Below are 22,121 nucleotides of genomic sequence, written 5' to 3'. Positions count from 1 at the left end.
TGCTGCCACTTGCTAAAGGAACTCCCCTCTCCTGTGGGCTGAGAAAGGATGATTCCTGTAGTGGACTGGAGAAAGGGAACTTGGACCCTGAAGATCTGAGCTATGTTTCCCTAGTCCACGAGAGTTTCCTTCATGCATGTTCTCTTTCAACAGGTAGCTCCTTCCCTTTGCCCCCTTAATGACCACAACTGGGAGAGGCAGCTTTGTGCTCATTGAGTAGAGTGGTCACATGGATATCTGCTTAACAATCACAATGACTTCCAACCAAAATTCTGGATCCTGAATTGTGGTTGTAAGACAAGGACTATCTGTAGGAAGGCAAGAGAAATAGCAGTTCTATTGCGTTCAAACTAGAGATCAGCTTTGCTAATCCTGTAAAAAATATTTTTATTTAGACTAGTATTGGAAGAAAGATTTTGAAGGGATATTATCCAGTTATTATTTTAAAATAATTGTTTCTAAGCTCTAAATTACATCTCATTCAGCCTTCCTTTTGTTAGAACAAAAGTAACAAACAGCATAAAAAAGGAACATGGAAAATGGAAAATCTTATGGAATAAACATGGGGAATGAGGAGTGAAGAGAGTTGGGTGGGACTTTTTTCTTTTGCAAAGCTATACTCATATTATAATTTTGAAAATCACAATAGTAAATAAAGAGGGATGCTGAAGCCATTAGCACAACCCTGCCAAAATTAAGAATTTGTTGGAACTGAAATAACGTAAGACAAATAGTAAGCTCCATCTGTATTACCATCTAAGCCAGCACTTTCAACTTCATTAATCAGTTGTTCATCAGGCAAGAGATAAAGATGATCCATTAAGGAGCATGGCACAAGAAAAGAAAAGTAACCCTGTGGGAAACAAACAAACCCTCTGCTTAGTTTCAAAGAGCAGAAAACATTCAGGTGATCTAAGAAAAGAATTCCCTGATCGTACGTTTTACATATTTTTTTCTTTATAGTCAACATAGTTGCTTTGTCTTTTTTTAAATTTTGTATTAAGCTTCCCCTCTCCCCAAATAAATGGAACAATCCATAGTTTTAAAAAGTTCCAGGAAATCATGGAAACCATTACAAAGATTATTTGATTGTTTTCCTCATAATCCAGTTGTTTACCCTTATTTGTTATTAATATTTTCAAAACATATTTTAAGACAGAGAATATGAACACCTATCCTGATGGCAAGTATTTGCTTTGCAGTTTGCATAGATAACATTTTATATTTGCAGCTATGCAGCTATATTTTAGTTATCTGTATGATTTGAAATAAGAACAAATCGTTGTTTACTAAATAAATGTAAGTTTGAAAGCATTTTGTAGAACACCAGACTTAAAGACATTGTTTCAATATCACAATAAAGTACGGGATCTTTATGTTCTTTTACAATGCTTGACCTTGAAATAGCCGGGTTTTTACCTTTTTTAGTAAACACACCATGTTAGTATACTGATTCAAGAGAAGTGCGAGTGGTCGTGAAAGTTCTTCTTGATATTGAAGGCAGTAGGCATAGAATTTTGACCAGAATTCTATTTGTAATTGTCTGAATTCTTCATGTGAGAATTCATATTCTGTCACATTGCCCTGGAACTGGGAGAAGAGGGGAGAAATAAAATAATTTGCTACCTATCGTTTATCAAATGACACTTGACACTTTAATACCATTAACCAATTAATTTTAAATTAATCCACATTAGGAAGACTTCTTTATGTAAGAAACCAGTGAACTCAGAGTATTGTCATTTCTACTAATAGCTACAACTAACATTTCACAAAGCGGATCAAACTTCAATGCACTGTTCTAATTACTCTTAACCAAAAAATAAAATTATTTTTATTATTTCTTATACTAAGCAAGAACTACTGAAAAAGATGAGGCTTCAAAATAATTGGCTGATTCAAACATAACACTAAGCCATAATCTGGTTTAATTCTTGCTTAGCATTATGTATGAAATAATCCATTCAGTTTTAGCATTCTATGTAGACGCGACTGTTATAAAATGTTCATATGGTTAAAAAGATAGGCTTAGGATCATGTATGACGTAACACAATATGTGCATTTCAGTCATAAAATGGTTAGAGGAGAAATGTGGCTGAACAGCAACTACCCACTCCCACTCTACAAGCAGCCAAGAGTTTAAAAAATAACTGAAATGATTCTTTAAAACAGAAATAAATCTAATCTCACCTCATCTTCTAGAGCGATAGTAATTTCTTTTTTCAGTTCATTCCATGACAGGTCTTTGTATCTCTCAGCTTCTTGAGAAAAAATCTATAAATATATATATAGAGAAAAAGAGAGTTACACTTCTTAATCTTAAGTGGCACAATTTCATACATGTTCCTTTTACACACAAAAAGGCAAACTGTTAGTTTAAAAAGGTTTAGAAGAGCAATGAACCAAGTTTTGATCATATCAGACTTCCTTATCAAGTTAACATCCATCTTATTTAATTAAAATGCTATCTCATGAGCAGATCATTTCCTTGCTTCCAATTTTCTTCCAAAATCTGCTACAATAATTTTAGTCTTCCAGTGTCATCAAACCATTCTTATACTGTTGCCTTAACCTTTAATTAGAGACATTGCCTTCAAGACCATTTGTGGCTTCCGATCAGATGTATTACTAGCGTTTCATCTTGGACTGTAAATTATTAATATATATATATATTTCTAAAGTACGTGGTATGAAATGTATTTCACTTCCAGTCAAACTCAGGGAATACCAAAGACTTCACATCTGATCAAGCAAAGCTTTGTCAACACTTGATTTCATCTGTTTCTTTGTGTGAAACTTAATAATGTAGTTTTCTGCTCTTGTGCATTCTTTTGTTATTATCAACAATTAATATTTCCTTTGTCACTCCAAAATTGCATATTATTAACATGCCATTTATTAAATTACAGAACTCACTCTATTTAGACATAGTTATCATATGGTATTTTTATTAATACTGAAACTCTGTACTGACTTTATTTTGATTTCCTGTCTCTGAGAATAAAACGTTAGATCATCAAATAGTTTCTTTTCTTCAGACAAACCCTATTCCACTGCAATACTTTCCCTAAATTATCTATAATATCCTGTTTTACAAGTGTATAATTACCTCATCTGATCAATAACCTTCTATTTTAATTCAAGTGCCTTGTCACATGTATCAACTTTTTTCAGAGAACTAAGCATTTAAAAACGTATTTGTTCAGACACTGTTGAATACAGAAGTAAATTCCTACCACTTATGTCTACTAAATGTTAGTTGGAGAGAATATGTTAACTCGTATAGGGCAAATTATTTACTTGGAAAAAAGATTTAACCAGGCCCACTAATCAAATATTAGCTAATATTTTAATTTTCTAAAATTATGAAACAGGATGTTTTACACTTCACTGCACAATGGAAGCCTGGTTTAAAAATGCTACTTACTAGTACTACATATTGTGATTTGTTGCCCAATGATAGGATCCTGTAATTTAATACTAAGGTTTATGCTTCAAATTTAGTCTGATCAACTGCTTATCCAAGAGAATGCTATTTTCAGATGACACTAATAGAAAATCACTAAGAATTATGAACTGGAGAAAATTATTATGTCCTTTCGTTGCAATCCAACATTGCCATTTTGTGTCAAAAAAAGATGTAAACTTTGGCTTTTTAATTTTGCTTAGTTAGCACAAATTCCCCAACAAATAATGACGGTTACTCACCTGTAAAGCTTTAAGCAAAGCTGCATTTGTGAACTGACCAGGCAGGAAGATAGCCTCTGTAAACGTTTCCTGTAAAAAATCACTATAATTGGTATCAATTCAGATTTGTATGATTTTTTTAAAAACTAAGGTGTGATGCTATTTTTTGCACTAAAATTGTGAATGGCATGATGTTTCGCAGGTTCTCAAATCTGTCAACAATTGGAATGTCAACAGCCATATCAGATACAGTAAATCTCATTTTAACAGACATTAAAGCAAATTTTCCTCATTTGACAAAATTTGGGTGCAACAGCTACAACGTCTTTCTGGAGAGTCCCCTGAAATAATAGACAAATCTACTGAATCCAAAGTAGACAGATAAGACATTTAAATTTACATTAAATTTGTATGCTTATGCCCTTTTTCAAATGATGTAAATCACTGTTAATATTTTCATATTTAACATATTTGGGAGTAACAAATGCCCCATCTTTCCAAATACACATTGTTCTTGATCTACAACCATTTTGTTCAGCGACTTTTCAAAGTTAACAACAGTGCTGAACTGGTTATGACCATCCTTAGAGTTCTGGTTATCCCAGTATCCCTGCAATCACATGATCACAACTGGGGTGCTTGGCATCTGGTTTGCACTTTGGGCTGATTGCAATGCCTCAGTCACATGATCACCATTTGGAACTTTCCCTGCTGGCTTCCCCAGAAAATCTATGGGGAAGCTAGCAGGGAAGGTTATAAGTTTCTGGAGTATTCCTCACCCCGCACTCTCCCCCCATCCCCTCTGTGCTCACACCAGCTACTTGTGCACTGCCACACACCTTCCCCAATCCATCACACACCTCCAGCACACTCAGCACAACCAGATTTATTTGTTGATCTTGTTTCCAGCACAACCTTTGGTATTCAAATTCATTGTTCAAACTGGAAGATTTCTATTATATTACACATACATTTATAGTACAAGTAAGATAAATACAGCACTACAGTGTCCATACTTAATTCATAAGGTTTATTTACCCTGGGATCCTGGTCATCTCGTATATTCACTTCTTCAGCTGGCAGGGGCTGAACAGAAACTTGGTTCCACTGACCAGCAACATTGCTAAAACAAGACTAGATTATTTCAGTCATATAAATACACACATACACACATGCATAAAAAGACTATGTTCCAGATAATCATCATATTTTACCACATTGTCCCCTTTCCAATTCAATCCTATTACAGTTTCTAGAAAAGAAGCACATACATTTTGCCATGCTATCATGACAATCTCTCTTTTCTTATGTGTGTGCATACACTGTCAGGTTTTTCTATTACTCCAATGGTACACACTTTTGGGCAAGCCCCCATGTTCTCACCCTGGCATTGATGCATTAACCAACAATTCCCTTAGTGCCCGTAAGGTTTCTTGTTTTTTATGAACTATTTAATAGGAAATAATCCAGGAGGCAGTTTAGCTGCAAAACAAAACACTAATTAGAAACATACAGGCAGTCCTCGACTCACAAACCACAATTGAGCCCAATATTTCTGTTACTAAGAAAGTTGTTAAATAAGATTTGCCCCATTTTATGGCTTTTCTTGCCAGTTAAGTTCAGTTTTAAGTTAGTAACACAGTTATTAAGTGAATCTGGCTTCCCCATTGACTTTGCTTGCTGGGATGTCGCAAAAGGTGATCACATGACCCCCCGGGGACATTGCAACCGTCATAAATACATGCCAGTTCCCAAGTTTCCGAATTTTGATTATGTGACCATGGAGATGCTGCAATAGTCATAAGTCATTTTTCAGTGCTATTGTAACTTTGAATGATCACTAAACAAATGGTTGTAAGTCAAGGACTACCTGTAATCAATTATCAGTGCCACTGGGCCTCCCTTACATCTTAGAAATGTTGTGAGAAATTTAAACGGTGGATATCTTCAGCCTAAAGCCTTATTTGGAAATGGTTTGAAGCACAATAATAATAATATTAATAAGTTGGAAGGGACCTTTGAGATCATCTAGTCCAACCCCCTGCTCAGGCAGGAACTCCTATACTATTTCAGACAAATGGCTGTCCAGTGTCTTCTTTAAAACTTCCAGTGTTGGAGCATTCACAGCTTCTGGAGGAAGGTTGTTCCACTGACTAATTGTTCTAACTGTCAGAAAATTTCTCCTGAGTTCTAGGTTGCTTCTCTCCTTGATTAGTTTCCACCCGTTGCTTCTTGTCCTGCGTTCAGGCGCTTTGGAGAATAGCTTGACACCCTCTTCTTTATGGCAGCCCCTGAGATATTGGAACACTGCTATCATGTCCCCCCTTGTCCTTCTCTTCACTAAACTAGACATACCCAATTCCAGCAACCATTCCTTACATGTTTTAGCCTCCAGTCCCTTAATCATCTTTGTTGCTCTTCACTGTACTCTTTCTAGAGTCTTTCTCCTGCCTAGTTAACATCTTTCTCCTGCCTAGTTAACAAGACCACTATAAGCTCGGGTCATAGAGAACACGGGGCTATGTAATCTAATCCTATTCTAAAGCTTCAAATAATCTAATCCTATTCTAAGGCTTCAAAATGCAGAGGAGAATAACTTTTGGCTCAATGTTATCATCATCTTCTACTACTCTGGCATACAAATGTATTTATTCTGAAACATTTTCAATAAAATATTCAACACTACATTTTCTTTTAAAGAAATATATTAAGCAAATTAACAGCTGAGAGGAATAAAACTTACTGCTCAAAATTGATGTATTTCACGGTAGTTTGATTTTCATCATCATGCCAAAGTGCCCAGATCTCAGAAGTAGTTAAAGCAAAATCAATAAGTGTCTCCTAAATAAAAACAACATAAACGGGTTAAAACAACAAATAAATTATAAGAACAGGATATTATGTTAACAATGTAGAATCTACTGATTGAATTAGAAGGATTGTACATATAATTTTTCATGGCATTATCCATGCTCAAGTAAGAGGGAAGGTAAGATAGCTGTATTAAGCCTTTCCAGCTTGAAGAGGATTACCCAGGATCCAGGACCTGCGTATTTATTTTTATCTGAAACCCATTTGATCTCCATTGACCTGATTGTTACCAGTTCCAACCTGAGATGTGAACAACGATGATATGTGATCAAGACTATAACGATGACTCTCTGTGCTGACCAGCTGGAAGACACAGAACTGCAGGGGGGAAAAAAGTCTGCAATTAGTACAAATAAAAATGAAATGAATTCTTACCGTATCCTTACACTTTATTTATTTTTTATTCTAGAAAAATCAAGATAACTACATGCCACGTATATCAGATAGTCTAGTCACTATAGAATGAAGAACAATTCTCAGCAATTATGCAACTTCTTCCTGTAGGCAGAAGGGGGTATTTGGCTCGCTGTACAGGCATATTGACAGAACTTGAAGTAGTTGAGGAATGAACCACAAATGGGAAACTTCAGGCAGTACAATTCTGTATCTAAAGTTAGTTGCACAATATTTTACTTTAGAGATAAGAAACTTGTGCTACTCAATGCATATCAATATTTAAGGCAATGTTTCTCAACCTCAGCAGATTGAAGATGTGTAAATTTCAACTCCCAGAATTCCTCAGGCGGCATGCTGGCTGGGGAATTCTGGGAGTTGAAGTCCACAAACCTTTAAGCTGCCAAGGTTGAGAATCACTGCTCTAAACATACCTCATGTGTATATATCTTTATATATTTAACCTGCATCAATGTTACATAATTGTCCATGTTTAAAACAGGAAACATTTGAAATGATCAGCATTTTAAGCTTTGCTTTTTATCTCAGCTTCCAAAACAAAGTATACATCGTTGTAAACTGCCTTTGCCAAATAATCTGAAATTATAAATGATCATGGAGACAGTATTTTAGTTTCAAGAAAATACACTTTGTATTCTCCAAATACAAAATTTCTCATTACCTGTCCTTGTCTGGGTGCATGCAAGTATACACCAATATAAAGCCCCAATGACTCAGAATATGCCAGCTGTAATCTATGTCCACTTCCACCAATAAGTCTCAGATCTTTATTTACAGGAACAAACTCCAGCGTATCAGCCACCATCAGGCACATTTGATTCTGTTAAGATAAGATGCTAGATGAGTAAAATGAAAAAAAGCGAACATATTTAAATACAATTATAAACACAGCACTGTGAGACAGTGGAGAGACAATTTGTTCTGTTTAATTTTCCAAGCTCATCGTATCTTTGATAGTAGTATACTAGAATGTATTCTCAAACTTTACATATCTGCTTCTGTTCTAAGCTAAAAACTGCTGTCATTCAGGTTTATCTGTAAAAATGTCATCTGCTTTCATAACAGGTCTAGGGGTATTTTTATGCAGTTAATATTAATACTGCCCAAAACACTACATTGACAGAAAGAAGGGGAGGAAGAGATATTTTGGGCCAATAATCTCTTTCTGTTTCCTTTATTGTAATTACTACTGCTGCTGCTACTACTACTTCCTCTTCTTCCTCTTCTTCCCCTTTCTCCTCTCCTCATCCTTCAACTTCATCATCTTTATTCCAGTATTATCTACCCAGGTATTCTGAGAGGTCCCTCAAATCTTTCATCAGATTTTTCATGACATAGAGGATTGGAGGTACAATGAGACAAAGGAGTAATATTTTTTTTTCTGCTCGAAAATGAAAATGTACCATGATTCTGAACTCAATTCATGTTCACAATTAAGGGATAGTGTCCAATGCTTACAACATAACGAAGCCTCCCACAATGTAGTAAAGGGAAGAGGTAGAGAAGTCTCTTATACAAACCCCCTCAGTAATTACTAATGAGCACTACAGAATATGACTGCACTCCATATCAGATGGTTCAGTGTAGAATCCTTGAATCCACAACAGGAAGAACATTAGTCCTGGCTGAAAGCCACCAGCTCATTCCTAAAGCCTGACTGAACCACGAAGCTCATTGTGCTGAATATTTATCCAAATTCATGAAACTGAGGTGAGCAAGTATATCCATTGGGGGTGTAGATCAAAGAGTCAAGATGAGACCCATGACACAAACCACTTTGATGATTACCAACTGGTTGGTATATTAACAATTAATTAACAAACAAAAGTAAAAGATTACTCACTTTATAAGACCACATCCGAAGTTTATGATCTTGGTAGAGTGCAAAGAGAAGTGCGTCATGTTCACGACAGTGGACAGATAAACTAACAGGAAGATCTGAAGGATTTTGATCCCCTCTGTAAAAACAGTAACAATAACAATAATAAATACAGAAGCAAGCACTAAGGAGAAATCAATGAATCTGCATGAGTTTTTTCCACGATATCTAACATTACAACTGCTCTATTGTAGTAATGACCAACTGGAATACTATTAAACTTTATTAATGAGGTATAAATGACATCTTTATTGAGATGTCAATAATTGTTTACTACGATTACTATTACTATTAATAATAACAATAATAATAATTAATATTTATAATTATTAACATCGTAATTATTATTGATATCTTAATTGAATATTGACTAAACAGGGCATTTTGAATTTAGCTGAAGCACTATTTTACAAGTAAGGCACCTGTCTTTTCTTTGCAGCAGTTCTCCTTTCAGGAGAAAGAATATTATAATTTGTCATGCATAAAACTTCAAATTAATCATGAAGGGCACTACTATAATGAACAACCTGGAGAAGTTTAAACTCCAAAATAACCAAGCAAGAATTGATTACAATTTCATGCCACATTTTTCAAAACAGCCTATTATTATTCTCACAACTCCATTTTCTTGTAGTTTAGGTGAAGACAGCCATCTCCTCTCTGTCTTGAGCACCACAAGAAATTTATTGCTATTGGGAGCACAGCCAATTACAAAAAGTGAGAGATACCCTTTTCCTGTGCAACTGGGTGCCTTCAGTAGCTCTCCTCCTGCTTTGGTTTTTTTTTAACTTTTTATCTGCTTATCTTTACGTCTCCAGACCCAGGTTCTCGATTTCCCTTTCACATTTCATTCATTCCAATGCCACTTCCAATTACTCTATTTGTTGCTGTGTAAGCTTTAAGAGTTCTAATTAAACTCTAATTATAAGCCTTAACTGCTTATCATCAAAATACTAGCCTGATGGCAGTTGGCATCCAACCCGTAAGCAAGCGCTGCATGACTGAACTCTGTTTCAACTCCACAAATGAAGTTGAAGGCATCTCTAAAAAATAAGAAAACAATCTTTAGCAATTTGTTTAAATCTGACAATATAATAAAAATGCAATTAAATCTGATAGTCTTTAGTGAATTCTATAAAAGGACATGTAAAATAAATGTATTACTTAGTTGATCTGTTAATTGTGGATAATTAGAACTTATATAAGAGTCTGCTGGTGGTCCAAACAAAGACAAGGTTATTCTTTATTTCTTAAAATAATTAATCAGAACAAATTTTTAATTTAAATCAGTTTTAAATCACTTTTAATTTAAAATCAGCATTGATTGCAATGTTTTACTTTGATCTGTTTCAATCACAAAACCTTCCATTTTCAAGAACAAAATGGTTTTGAATTCAAATCACAGTGTTCTCAGAACTTGGAAACAGCCCTGTTTTAAGTTTAATATGGGATGTTTTGCCCTCAAAAGAGAACATTTTACTAAGCTTTGTACTTGAAATGATTTAAATCTAAAAGAATACAAGGGGGAGAGAATGAAAGTGACTTTTAGGAAACTCCATGCGCAAAGTGGCATCTGTATGAGTTGCAAACCGAATGTTTCTACTTCTCTTAGCTGAACTGCTTTGCTACATCACTTTATAAAATCTGTTGATATGAGAACTCCTTTCTGTCTTCTATGTATTTAAAATTACGGTACGTTTCACTACAAAATTGAATTTCTGAGGGAAATGTACAGGTAGTCCTCAACATATGACCACAGTCGAGCCCAAAATTTATGTTGCTAACAAGACAGTTGTTAAGTGAGTTTTACCCCATTTAATGACCTTCCTTGCCACAGTGAATCACTGCAGTTGTTAGGTTAGTACTATGTTTAAGTGAATCTGGTTTCCCTATTGGGTTTGCTTGTCAGAAGGACCCCAGGACACTGCAGCCATCATAAATACACGCCTGTTGCCGAGTATTCGGATTTTGATCATATGATCATGAGGATGCTGCAACGGTCATGTGAAAAACAGTCATAAGTCGCTTTTTTCAGTGCTGTTGTAACTTTGAACAGTCACTAAACAAACTGTTGTAAGTTGAGGACTATTTGTAACTTGAAATAGAATGTCTATAAGGTAGTCCTCGAATTACAAGCACTACTGAGCCCAAAACTGCCATTGCTAAGATAGTTTTTCAGTGAGTTTTGCGCCATTTTACGACCTTTTTTTGCCCCGGTTGTTAAGAGAATCACTGCAGTTGGTTAAGTTAGTAAAGGATTGTTTCGTGAATCTGGCTTCCCTATTGATTTTGTTTGTCAGAAGATCGCAAAAGGTGATCACGTGACTCGAAGACACTGCAACCATCATAAATAGGTGCCAGTTGCCAAGTGCCCGAACTTTGATCATATGACCCAAGGATTATCTGTATCGTATTTATGGTATTAAATAGGATAGCAATGCAACTGCTACAGGGAACACAACTAGCTACAACATTCCAACAGATGTCCTTTTTCCTTTAACCTTTGAATCACCTGCCTTTTTATAATTTATATACACTTACCATGAGCATCATAAGGTGGTAGGTTAAGGACAAAAATCCCACCAGAAGCAGATGGCAGAGCAAACAGAGATCCTCCATCACTGGTAAGCCAAGCTGCTGAAGCAGTGGAATTAGGTGACAACCCAGGAACTGTGGGGATCACACAGTAGTTCAACGGATCTCTAAAATGAAGTTTTCCAATATCTGTGAAAACAGACTGCATTTGACTTTCTGTAATCAGCTCCTAAAAAAAAAAGCAGGGATATAATTATCAACAAGAAAGTATAACATTGAAGAAGAAAAATGATAAAATGACTTTTCTATTAATATTCCTATTGTATAAAGTATGATTTCAAAAACTGAATTTCTGAAACAAGAAAAAGATTAGACAAAACATTTTCTTATAGTATTTAGCCCATGTTTTAAGAAGTTTATCCAGCAACCCTTTTCCAACAAACCAAATTACACCTGATACATTTTGACAATACTTGTTCTCTTAGTATCTCACCAACCTTTAGGCACTAGTCTGCTGACACCATTTACATTGTTTTCTCTTTATAAGAGTCTCTTTTTATATTTTGATTTTATATCAGGCCTGTTTTTATATATTGGTTGAAATTATAGATTATCATATATTAATTTTCCTGTTCAGATTCAGACTATATATGTAACTATAACATAAAATTATAATAAAACAAAGGTACCAGCTGTACTTAAGCACACCTCTTACGTCACAATTTAAGCCACAATATAGTTTTCATATTATACTCAGCTAACTATGGGAAATTATCACTTTGTGCAAATCCAAGCACTAGCTCTCTATAGTCTCAGGAGAAAGTGTCAAAATTATCTGATTCCAAAATCTGACAGAAAAGACCAGGAATTGATGTTTGACACACACTAACTACATATTCTCTCACTAATCAATGGACTTCCTCACTTCATACCATTTTATCATTAATAGCTTAGACTGCGCAATTTGCATGTTCCAATCTGTTTAAATTTATCCCCAGAATATTTTTCAATATGAAGCTATGTAAATAATTTTATTCCATATAAAATAATTCAACATCCAACTGAAAAAATGGACTTAGTTTATATGAGTCTTCAAATAAGCACCAAGATTTGGATGTGACAGGAGTTAATATATTATTAGGAGAAATGGCATGCAGGGAAAGAACAGAAGCAAACAAATCTGCAATTTGACTTCTTCAACTAAAATAATGTTGTCTCTAACTTAATAATCTTAGAATTTTTTAATAGATATATTAGAATAGATTACTTACATTTCTATACATCCGAGCTGGATGAGGTAACATCAATCTATGTACTGTCTGATTGGTTGAAACCAGTATAACAACATGATTTTGGGTCTCAAAGATGTGTACCCCTTGCGGCAAGAGATTACAATTTTGAAATCTGATCTGAACAGCATTGTTCAAAAGGTTTATGTCAAGGGATTCCTCTACCAGTTCTAATGTCCCGCCTGAGGTTGTCCTGCAAAAAGAAACAAATGCATATAGCAAGTTTACACAAATAATAAACAGCCAATCCCAATATTTTCTGTTTACAGCAAGCATGTCAAACTCTACGTGACATTGTGCAATGTATCAGGCCAGTTTTGCCATTGCCGGCAATGGGGTGGGTGAGGCTTCCACGCGATGCGTCTGGCCCACGGGCCGGCAGTTTGACATCCCTGGTTTAGAGGACTTTGTGCAAAGTTCAGGAACAAATAAGAAACTAAAAAGCAAACCCAGAATGTATTTATACGCCACAATAAATCAGAATTGTTCAGAATTTTTGCTTACTTGGGAGCAAATATTAAATTGGTACACTACTGGTATATATTGTTCAATCACCTTTCTTGGCTTTTCTTGCCAGTAGATGCAGCTAGCAAATCCAAATGAATTGTTTTGTTTAGTTTTATGTACAAACAAGGTCTGTGTTTCTCTTAATAAACCAATCATAAATCAACGATGCATTGTGACTAATACTTCCTGCTTGTTAGGAGGAAAGCAAAGCATGATTTCTGAATAATAATAATAATAAAAAACTATAAACGGAATTGTTCCTAGTATAGTTGTATGTTCCTGGAGGATTCTTTATATCCTTTATTAATTCCCCCTATTTAATGGGTTATGACAAAAGGAGGAGGATCAAGCCAGCAGAAACATTGTCTCAGGCTATTACAATAATTGAATTTGGAATTGCCATGACATTAATCAATAGGCCGGAGATATAATTTGATTTTGAAGGTGCTTTAGAATGCACAGGAGCACTCATGTAGCACCTGTAAATAACAGCTACAACTTCCCCTGGGATCATATGGTTAACCTCCACAGATGCTGCATAAAACTTAGGAAAACATGTTTGGCTTAAAGAGTTGGAAACAGCTTTTTCAAACGCCATGGAACACTAAGTATTCATTGCTGTATTGATCAAGCTAGCTCCTTCAAGTGTCTTAAGTCCAATAAAAGTATGTGACTATAAATGCAACTCCTTATAACAGGGGTTCCCAATCGAGGGTGTGAAAAACTTGGGTTTAGAAGTTTCAAAATTATAGTGTATATGCATAATTCATTATTTTGAACTTTTGTAAGGCGTGAAAGAATGTATCAGAAATGTTCTAAGGGTGCGGGGTATAGAAAAGGTTGGGAGCCGCTGCCTTACAATCTCTAAATTTAGCATATGGCGAGATACATCCACTGTGCCTAGCATCCCTGACTTGTGTGGCAGAGTCTGGTCCTGATTGACTGTTATGTTTCTGAGTTGGATGAGTGATTCTTCCTGTTTCTACTTCCTAACTAGCATCCCTTTGCCCATAAACAGATCCATGTGATAGTGAAAACTGCTAACTCTTTTGCCTGTTTACTCTAAGTAAGTCAATTACATTAATTGCCCACTGCTAGCCCTTCTCCTGTTCAGTTGTATGTTGCCTACAGGCCAGAAAGCAGCTGTCAACCAAAGTTGTCAAACTGAATAGCATACCATCACATAAAATGTATTTCGGTTTAATTTCTACTTGCTACTTTATATTCCTAGCTGAACCCAATTAATTCCAATGCATGAAATACTTTTGAAATGAAGTGGTGAGTACGTCTATTCAATTGTTTATTTCAGTACATGGTTCAAGACAAACCAACTTATTTACTTTTATAATTTTCAGCTATTTTTCTTTTCCAATTTTCTTTTAATTTTCTTCTCAATACATGTTTACTTTTAGCTAAGTTTGTTGGCTGATGTGAATTTACTGTCACTTTCAAGGGGTTGCATTACCTATGTACCTAGATTGCCTGGAAACATTTAATATGTTTATCTGGCATTGTCTAAGGGGAAATGAGGGAAGCAAATTGAATTATTCCTCACTCCAAATTGCTATTGCTTCTTTTCCATTTCACAGATCAGAGAAAGCAGAATGATAGCTTGTGATAATGTTTAAATTCTCTACCTATTGACCAATCTCATACGAAAGTCAGAGGACAGATGGGGAAATCTTTATTGTTACAGTTTACTTCATTAAACATGTGAAACATGTTTTCATGCTAATAAATTCAGCTCAATGTTGTTTTTCTAAAAAGTCAACTCTAATGTATAGTGTCCAGATTTCTAAGGAGCATTCATGCAACTACTTGATTACAGCAATTACCAATGTTTTCATGGTACTCATTCATTTTATAACCAATTATTTGAAATTCTATTTTTCTCCACAAGTAGAATGGAAATGAATTCAAAATTATTTAACCCTCTTTTAAACTTTTCCAAACTGCAGTGTAGGCAATATACAAGATTATATACATATAATAAAAACCAAAAGACAGATGCATAACAAAAATCCCAAATGTACCAGATAATTGTATCCAGCTAAAAACTATGTTGGGAAAGTGTTGTTTTAATAATTTTTTAACATGGCAGGAGGGAAGGGGCTGCTAACCTGAACTTTCAGAGACGAAGAATTTTGACATACTAAGACAGCAAAAGAGAAGACCTGCCACCTGATTCATGCCTCCTCAACCTAGATATAGTGGCAAGCGTAAGCAGACCTTTCTACAATGTTCCTACTGGCATTTTAAAATGCAAATTGAATGTCACATGCATAGGAACCAAGTGCATGAAATGAATTGTTTTATGTCACCATCTGATCCCTAACTTCAGTTTCTGATATGCTGTCCCAGTCTCAGGGACCACCAACAGGGAATTGAGTTACATAACATTCCTTTAAATGTGAGTAAATCACCTCATATTTCTCATATTTGGATTTAGTGAAAAACAGGTAAGAACCAAAGAAAGCAGTACCTGCCCCAAATGTATCAACTTTCTTTGGATAACTACTTATAATAAGGAGCCAGGAGAGATTTTATTTTTAAAGCAAACATCAGCTATGCCTGGCCAATCCACCATTCCCACTAAGATAGAAATAAAGACCAAAGGGACCAAACAATGTCTATGTTGAAGTGCAAACTTAGCCCAAACAGGATACAGCAGTTCTGAATCTTACTAGCTCAGCACTCGTCAGCGGGAGTAAACAGACGATTAGTCAATGGAACAGCTTGCCTCCTGGAGCTGTGGGTGCACCTTCACTGGGAGTTTTCAAGAAAAGACTGGACAATTATTTGTCCGGGATGGAATAAGGACTCTTGTCTTGGGCAGGGGGCTGGTCTAGAAGACCTCCAAGGTCCCTCCCAGCTCTACGAATCTATACATTTGTCTGCTTGGGAGGTAAGCTTCCTCCGATCACTCACCAATGAATAAAGCGGTTTCTAGTCACCGAGCCCAGCTGTGCATTCTCTTGGTACCAAAACCCTCCGGCGCTGTCAGGATACCGCACGGCCGAGGAGGACGCGTCACCACCTGCAAAAGATGGACAAGGGAGGCGGATCAGTCCCCGCGCGCCAGCATGGATGCTCTTGGTGTATGCAGATCCCGGGAAGGACACCCACGCAGCAACCTGCACCCCCTGCCTCCCGCCAGTGTCTTCCACCTGGGAGGCTGAATACGAGTTCACGGACGCCGCCCCGTGCGCTCCGCTCCGCCCCACCGAGCTCCAAATAGCCCCGCTCGGCCAGTCCCACCGCCGCCGCCATCTTCTCTTCCCGCGCGTGCTGCCACAAGGGCTCACGGGATAGGAGGAAGCACGCGCGGCGGACGGAGCGCCATTCGCGGTGCATCGCGGGAGGCGCGGAGCGAAACGTTTTGGTTTTTTTTTTTTCCCGGGCGAAACAGAAGTGGGGGTTTCCTTTTGTGTGCTTGAGTTCAAGAAGGCTCGCTGCCCTTCAACTTGCTTTAAGCTGCAAATATGAAATCTCTTTGAACGAATGTTGAAATGGAAAGCCCCGTCGCCCAATTAAAGGCGATTTATTGGTTGCCTATTGAAATTAGTTTAGCTTGTATGTGAGTGTGCTTTGCCTTTTTTATGGAATTGCATCCATTAGATGGAATTGGATCTTTGTTTTGTTTTAGACTTAGATGTTGCATATGAAGAAGGGTGGCAGGAATTGGGTATGCCTAATTTAATGAAAAGAATTAAGTGTGACATGATAGTGTTCCAATATCTTCTAAGGGGCTGCCGCAAAGAAGAAAAGGTCAACTAGTACACTGAGAGCTTGTGCACGTCCAATCACACTTGGTCAATAAAGAATTATATTCTGTTCTATTCCTATTCCTTTCTATTCTCCAAAGACTTGAAGGAAGGACAGAAGCAATGGATAGTCTTGGATGAATTGGCAGTAGTTGCAACTGCCTGATTTTCAAGCAGTGCTGAATAATCCTAGGCTACGTCCCTAGAGGGCATTAGTACTTCAATATTGTTGACTTATATATATATATATATAGCCAAGAACCTTATTTAATTCAGTACTGTAGTGCCTTTTTAAAGAAAGATGGTTTCACAAAGTATACTGGGGTGGAATTACATTAAAACAATGTAAGAATATCACTGTATATCTCTGGTTGAAACTGAAGCTTTGTGCCTAATGGGACTACATATTTTACTTCAAACTTAAAGTAGAATAATATTTGAATACATGCAATTGGCAAATTTCTACTTCATATTTCTGGGAATTTGTTTCAGAAATATTTGAAATGAGGCCTAAAAGGTTATTTACCCTTTTTCTGTATGTTGTCTTAAATTTATATTTCAAATTTGGGTTTGCAATACTTTACGGTACTCTGCTGTTATGTTTCACATAAAGGCACAATGGGCATCCTTTCAAAGTCCTATTACAATTTCAAAAAATTATAATTTAGTATACCTTAGATCAGTCTTATCTAACCCGATGCTTTGTAGATAGTGGGAATGATAGTCCAATTTAAAGGCAGCACTTGAAATCTTGGTGTGTTTGCTGTCAATTCTGCTGAAATTTCAAGGTAATATATTTAGATTTAACCTATTATCTGATTTATTCAAGGCCCTAATCAGAACAATTTCAGTTTGACCTTGAATCTAGCCAGTTGACATCCTCTGTATTGCTCCACAATATTATGATGCCTTGTAAAGATGCAAGTTTCCTGCTGTAAAATTGTTCATATTTCAAAAACATGCTTTAGAACAGCTTTTCTTTAATCTTTTTCCTAGGTCAAAGCTTTGATTATAGCCAGTACAATCAGTTCTTTTGATTTTTCACAATAATCTTAACCCCAGGGTACACTGGCTTTAATAATCAGGAAACAGATTTAAACAAGACACTTGATAATCTGACTAGGCTGTAATTTGAGAATGTCATATCTACCTTATGATTAGGAAGGCAAACATGAGTTTAGCCATCATAATAGATTATTAAGATATCTTGGATATGCAAGAAATCTTAGCAGTTGTACAAATTTAGCAGTGCGTATTATAGTACACACACAAAAATGTATGAATGAAATATGATTGAGAAATATGGATTATAGTAATATTTATAGTTAAAGCAAGAAAAATTGTGACAATAGAGAGCTGTCTGAATGACTGCATTCATCAGTCCTATTAGGTTACTATGATTAGGTTCATTTTGTGTTTCAAAAAGGACCAAATCACATACAATATTATCCTTCAACATGATTCTTAAATGATTTGGACTTTATCCTGGCATTATGATTTCTCTCTTTTGCTTTGGAGCTATTTTAGATTTGGAGTACTACTGGGTGGTCTCCATTTTCTATCCCACATATTCCATGAGCTTCAGTAATTCCACAAATAATCTACCATTACCAGAAAGATACTTTCATCCATCTGCCTTCAAATATATCATAAGCTACACTGGGATTTACTGGATGTTGCACAGTCAAGTTTTCCCTTGCAGGACTGTAAAGTGGGCAGGCCCATTGGCAGCTACTGTGGGATGGAGATACAGAAGACACTGAATGGAACTGTTTTGGCTGCTAGGAATAGTTCTGTCCCCCTGATGTTGGGGAGAAGCTGAAGGGAGGTCATCCTGAACAATACTTCTTTTCAGGCAGAAGGGTTGCATGAACAGCTCTTAGGCGGCTGTGACTACACAAAGCACCCTGTCTTCCTGTGCAGAATAGCTGCATTATTGTTTCAGTCAGGTGGCGGGCTGAGGCCTGCTTCTGGATACGTAGGCACGAACTAGAACTGGCCCTGTGCTGGCACAGAGATATCACAGTGGTTGATGGGAACAAACTTTAATCAAATCTGTTTGCCTATTTTTATCTTGCTCTCTGATCCTGATCACTTTCTCCAACTATAAGTTTTCAGAATAATTAAGTATTTTCCATTTTAAATTTAACAGATTGAACTATCAGAGTGACTCCTGGTTTGATCTGTTTGCAGCTATTCTGTCCTGATAGTCTGGATTCAAGAGGTATCTTCCAGCTCTTAACCATGTTTGAGAAACAGAGCATTGGTTCATTTGTGAGGTAGAGACTTCCTTTGTATTGTGGTATCAAACTGATAGGGAGCTTTATTCTTTGTCTGTTTCATATCATTCCTCCTGAGTTCTGCATTCTTTTTATTTTACTATAAAAAAAACTCTAGACCAGGGGTAGGCAACCTTGGCTGTTTTATGACTCGTGGACTTCAACTCCCAGAATTCCTGAGCCAGCATGGCTGGCTCAGGAATTCTGGAAGTTGAAGTCCACGAGTCATAAAACAGCCAAGGTTGCCTACCCCTGCCCTAGACCATTCCCACTTTCTTTCTGCCTTCACTGTGATGTCTTCACCTTACTTTGTTACTGGCAGTAATTCATATTGTGAGATCCGCAGACTAAATTTCAGCACTTCTTAATTTTCACATGTGTTATCAATCAAATATCTAGTATGGTACTTACAGTGTAGTTTATTCAACTTTCATGTGTTTAATTAAAAATGAGGCTAAGATTCTTAAGCTTAAAAATAGCTATACCCCAGAAAGTATAAGGTAATTAAAACAGGAGCAGGTTAACCCAGGCAATTAGAATTGAAATAGTTTATATTTTTATTGCTGTTACAATGAAACATTGACTAGAAAAGAACTTCAACACAGTGAAATACTACCAGTTTCATGCATCAAAATCGTAATGTTTCTAAATCAGATAGTTTCACCTGTCTCAGTAGATCTTCTATTTTAGTAAAAGTGCTGAGGCCAGTTTTCCCCACACTGATATTTTCATGTATCCTCTTTTGGAAGAGGTAGAAATGAAGAATGTTTACCTTTAAATCAGGCACCTTTGAAAATAAATCCAAAGCATAGGTGAAGGGTGTCTCTCATTCTATAAGAGATCTGACTATGCATCCTGTAGTAAAAGTGTACAAAACATTTATCATTGGCCATCCTGGCTATAGAAAGAGCAATTCCAGGAGTTCCAACACAAAACAAGCCATTTTAAAGTCAGATTTTCTATGACAGAACTTTTGTGTCCCTATCCTGTATTGTTTTAAACCTCTGGAAACTGAAACAGCACAAATGTGATAATCTTTCATAGTTGATAGTATCAAAAACTACTTATACTGACTGAAATTCTGAAGAGTTGCAGTCTCAAAATTTTTGGAGGACACCAGATTTGGAAAGTAAGGCTATCATGATTAATAGTTGATACACAAAATATGTAGAGTAAATAAACTAATAAAAAGGCAAAACAATGGAAAATCTGGATCTCCTATTACTTTAAAATACAATCTTATATCTGGATTTCAGGGTTAGGGTTGAGGAGCCATTATCTTAGCATAAGCTACCACGGAAACATTGAATGGGACAAATCTTACTGAGGGCAAGGATGGATGACATTGTTTTGTTCTGACATGACAACTAGCTTCAGTTATGCAGAGCTGTCCTCAGGATTGACCCCATACCTTTAGCTTCTCTCTTCCTGTTATAGAAAGTGATTGATGTTGATTTTTTTGCAAGCCAAATTTAAACTCTTAAGTTGTTGCAATGTCTAGGACTCTAAGCAATACAGTATAGAACCATAGTCACCTTTCAAAATGTTCTGAATTGAATTATGATAACAGATATTACTGACAGAATAATAATCTACAACATATTTGGAAATATAGCTATATAAATATAAGACTTGATTTGGCAAAGAATTCTATTTTTGAAATTTATCATTATTTCATACACAGTTATAGACAATTGGCAACAAGAATAAAAAGATACTAATTGATATAGATTTTTATTTTCTACAGAAGAGCTTAACTCAGTATTTTAAATTATTGTGATATAAAGGCTAATTTTTTTGCTTCTCTTGTGAACTTGGATAGTTCTGTTCAGTGAAACCTTTTTTTAATAAATGTTAATTAATTTAAGGAGATTTTAATAAAAAGTTTTTATTTTCCATTTATTCAACATATACAAAATTCAGTTTACAAAATAAGATAAATTTAAAAAAAAAGGAAATTTTGTAGTTTTAAATCTTGGCCTTCCTCCCTGTCCACACCTACGCTTGTTCTTCCCCTCCTTTAAAGTAATGATATTTTGATTATTTCAATTATTGGAGTAATTGTTTGATGCAATAGTAAACAGAAATTGAAAATTAAAATCTCACACAGTTTGGCTAACACATTAATCAAGTGACTGTATCAGGAGATAGACAGACAGACAGACAGATAGATAATGTGCCAAATAGGAGGTAGAAATATTAGGTATAGTTGCTGCCTTGAGTTGTATATAAAAATAAGCAGGATAAAAATATTATAATAATAATGGTAAAAAAAAAGTCTGAATAGTGGGTATTATAGTACCTGGAGAGGGTAGAAGAGAAAAGAAAGAACTGGGGGGGGGGGAATCACAAAATATAAAGACCTGCAAATAGAAATAGAACAACTGTGGCAAAAGAAAGCAAAGATAGTAAATAGTGATAGGCTCCAAAACATCTGAAGCACCACACGAACACCATAAGCATTAACAAAATCACCATCAGTCAATTGCAAAAGGCAACTTTTCTTGGAGCTGCTTACATCTTGCAATGATACTTTTAATATTAAACAACAAGATTTGCCTATACCAGATCTTTGGAAAAGACTCAATAGTCTTTAGATCGATAAAAATGCCAAATTCAGTCTAAACATCTGGCTGACTGTGCAACCAACTTTATAATGTAACTGTCAACTCTTAGCAACCACAAAGTTTTTGTGGGTATGGGTGTCCATGCAATACACATTCTTTTATTATTTTATAAAGCAGGATAATTTCTATAATTGGGTTTGGTCAAAGTATGAAACACATCAAAAATAAGCCAAGCATAAGCCATTATGTTGGTTCTGCTATCATAAGAAGCCATGACTAAAACAAGCAACAATTTGTGGCAAACAAGGAATTATAAAAACTTACGTTT

General features: G+C 35.9%; 1 protein-coding gene across 2 annotated transcripts in view; it reads right to left on the bottom strand.

Annotated features, from left to right (window-relative positions):
* The window catches only part of NUP160 (nucleoporin 160), a 39,076-nt gene extending 22,600 nt beyond the window's left edge, over positions 1-16,476 (bottom strand). Inside the window, exons 1-14 of one of the 2 annotated variants that reach the window (XM_039354360.1) lie at positions 16,351-16,476; positions 16,112-16,220; positions 12,659-12,869; positions 11,394-11,616; positions 9,811-9,895; positions 8,817-8,931; positions 7,635-7,793; positions 6,779-6,877; positions 6,432-6,529; positions 4,727-4,811; positions 3,710-3,778; positions 2,192-2,275; positions 1,420-1,590; positions 754-853 (exon numbers count right to left, since the gene is read on the bottom strand). In XM_039354360.1, coding sequence (XP_039210294.1) covers positions 754-853; positions 1,420-1,590; positions 2,192-2,275; positions 3,710-3,778; positions 4,727-4,811; positions 6,432-6,529; positions 6,779-6,877; positions 7,635-7,793; positions 8,817-8,931; positions 9,811-9,895; positions 11,394-11,616; positions 12,659-12,869; positions 16,112-16,220; positions 16,351-16,453 — 1,711 coding nt within the window. In that variant the 5' untranslated portion in view covers positions 16,454-16,476. The remainder of the gene's footprint in view (positions 1-753; positions 854-1,419; positions 1,591-2,191; positions 2,276-3,709; positions 3,779-4,726; positions 4,812-6,431; positions 6,530-6,778; positions 6,878-7,634; positions 7,794-8,816; positions 8,932-9,810; positions 9,896-11,393; positions 11,617-12,658; positions 12,870-16,111; positions 16,221-16,350) is intronic. The other variant, XM_039354362.1, reaches the window with a different exon arrangement.
* Positions 16,477-22,121: the final 5,645 nt, after the last annotated feature.

This window comes from Crotalus tigris, unplaced genomic scaffold (genome assembly GCF_016545835.1).
Source record: "Crotalus tigris isolate CLP2741 ecotype Arizona unplaced genomic scaffold, ASM1654583v1 scf7180000018550.1270297659:1495590, whole genome shotgun sequence".
NCBI lineage: Eukaryota > Metazoa > Chordata > Lepidosauria > Squamata > Viperidae > Crotalus > Crotalus tigris.
This window is presented reverse-complemented; position numbering and strand designations above follow the sequence as displayed.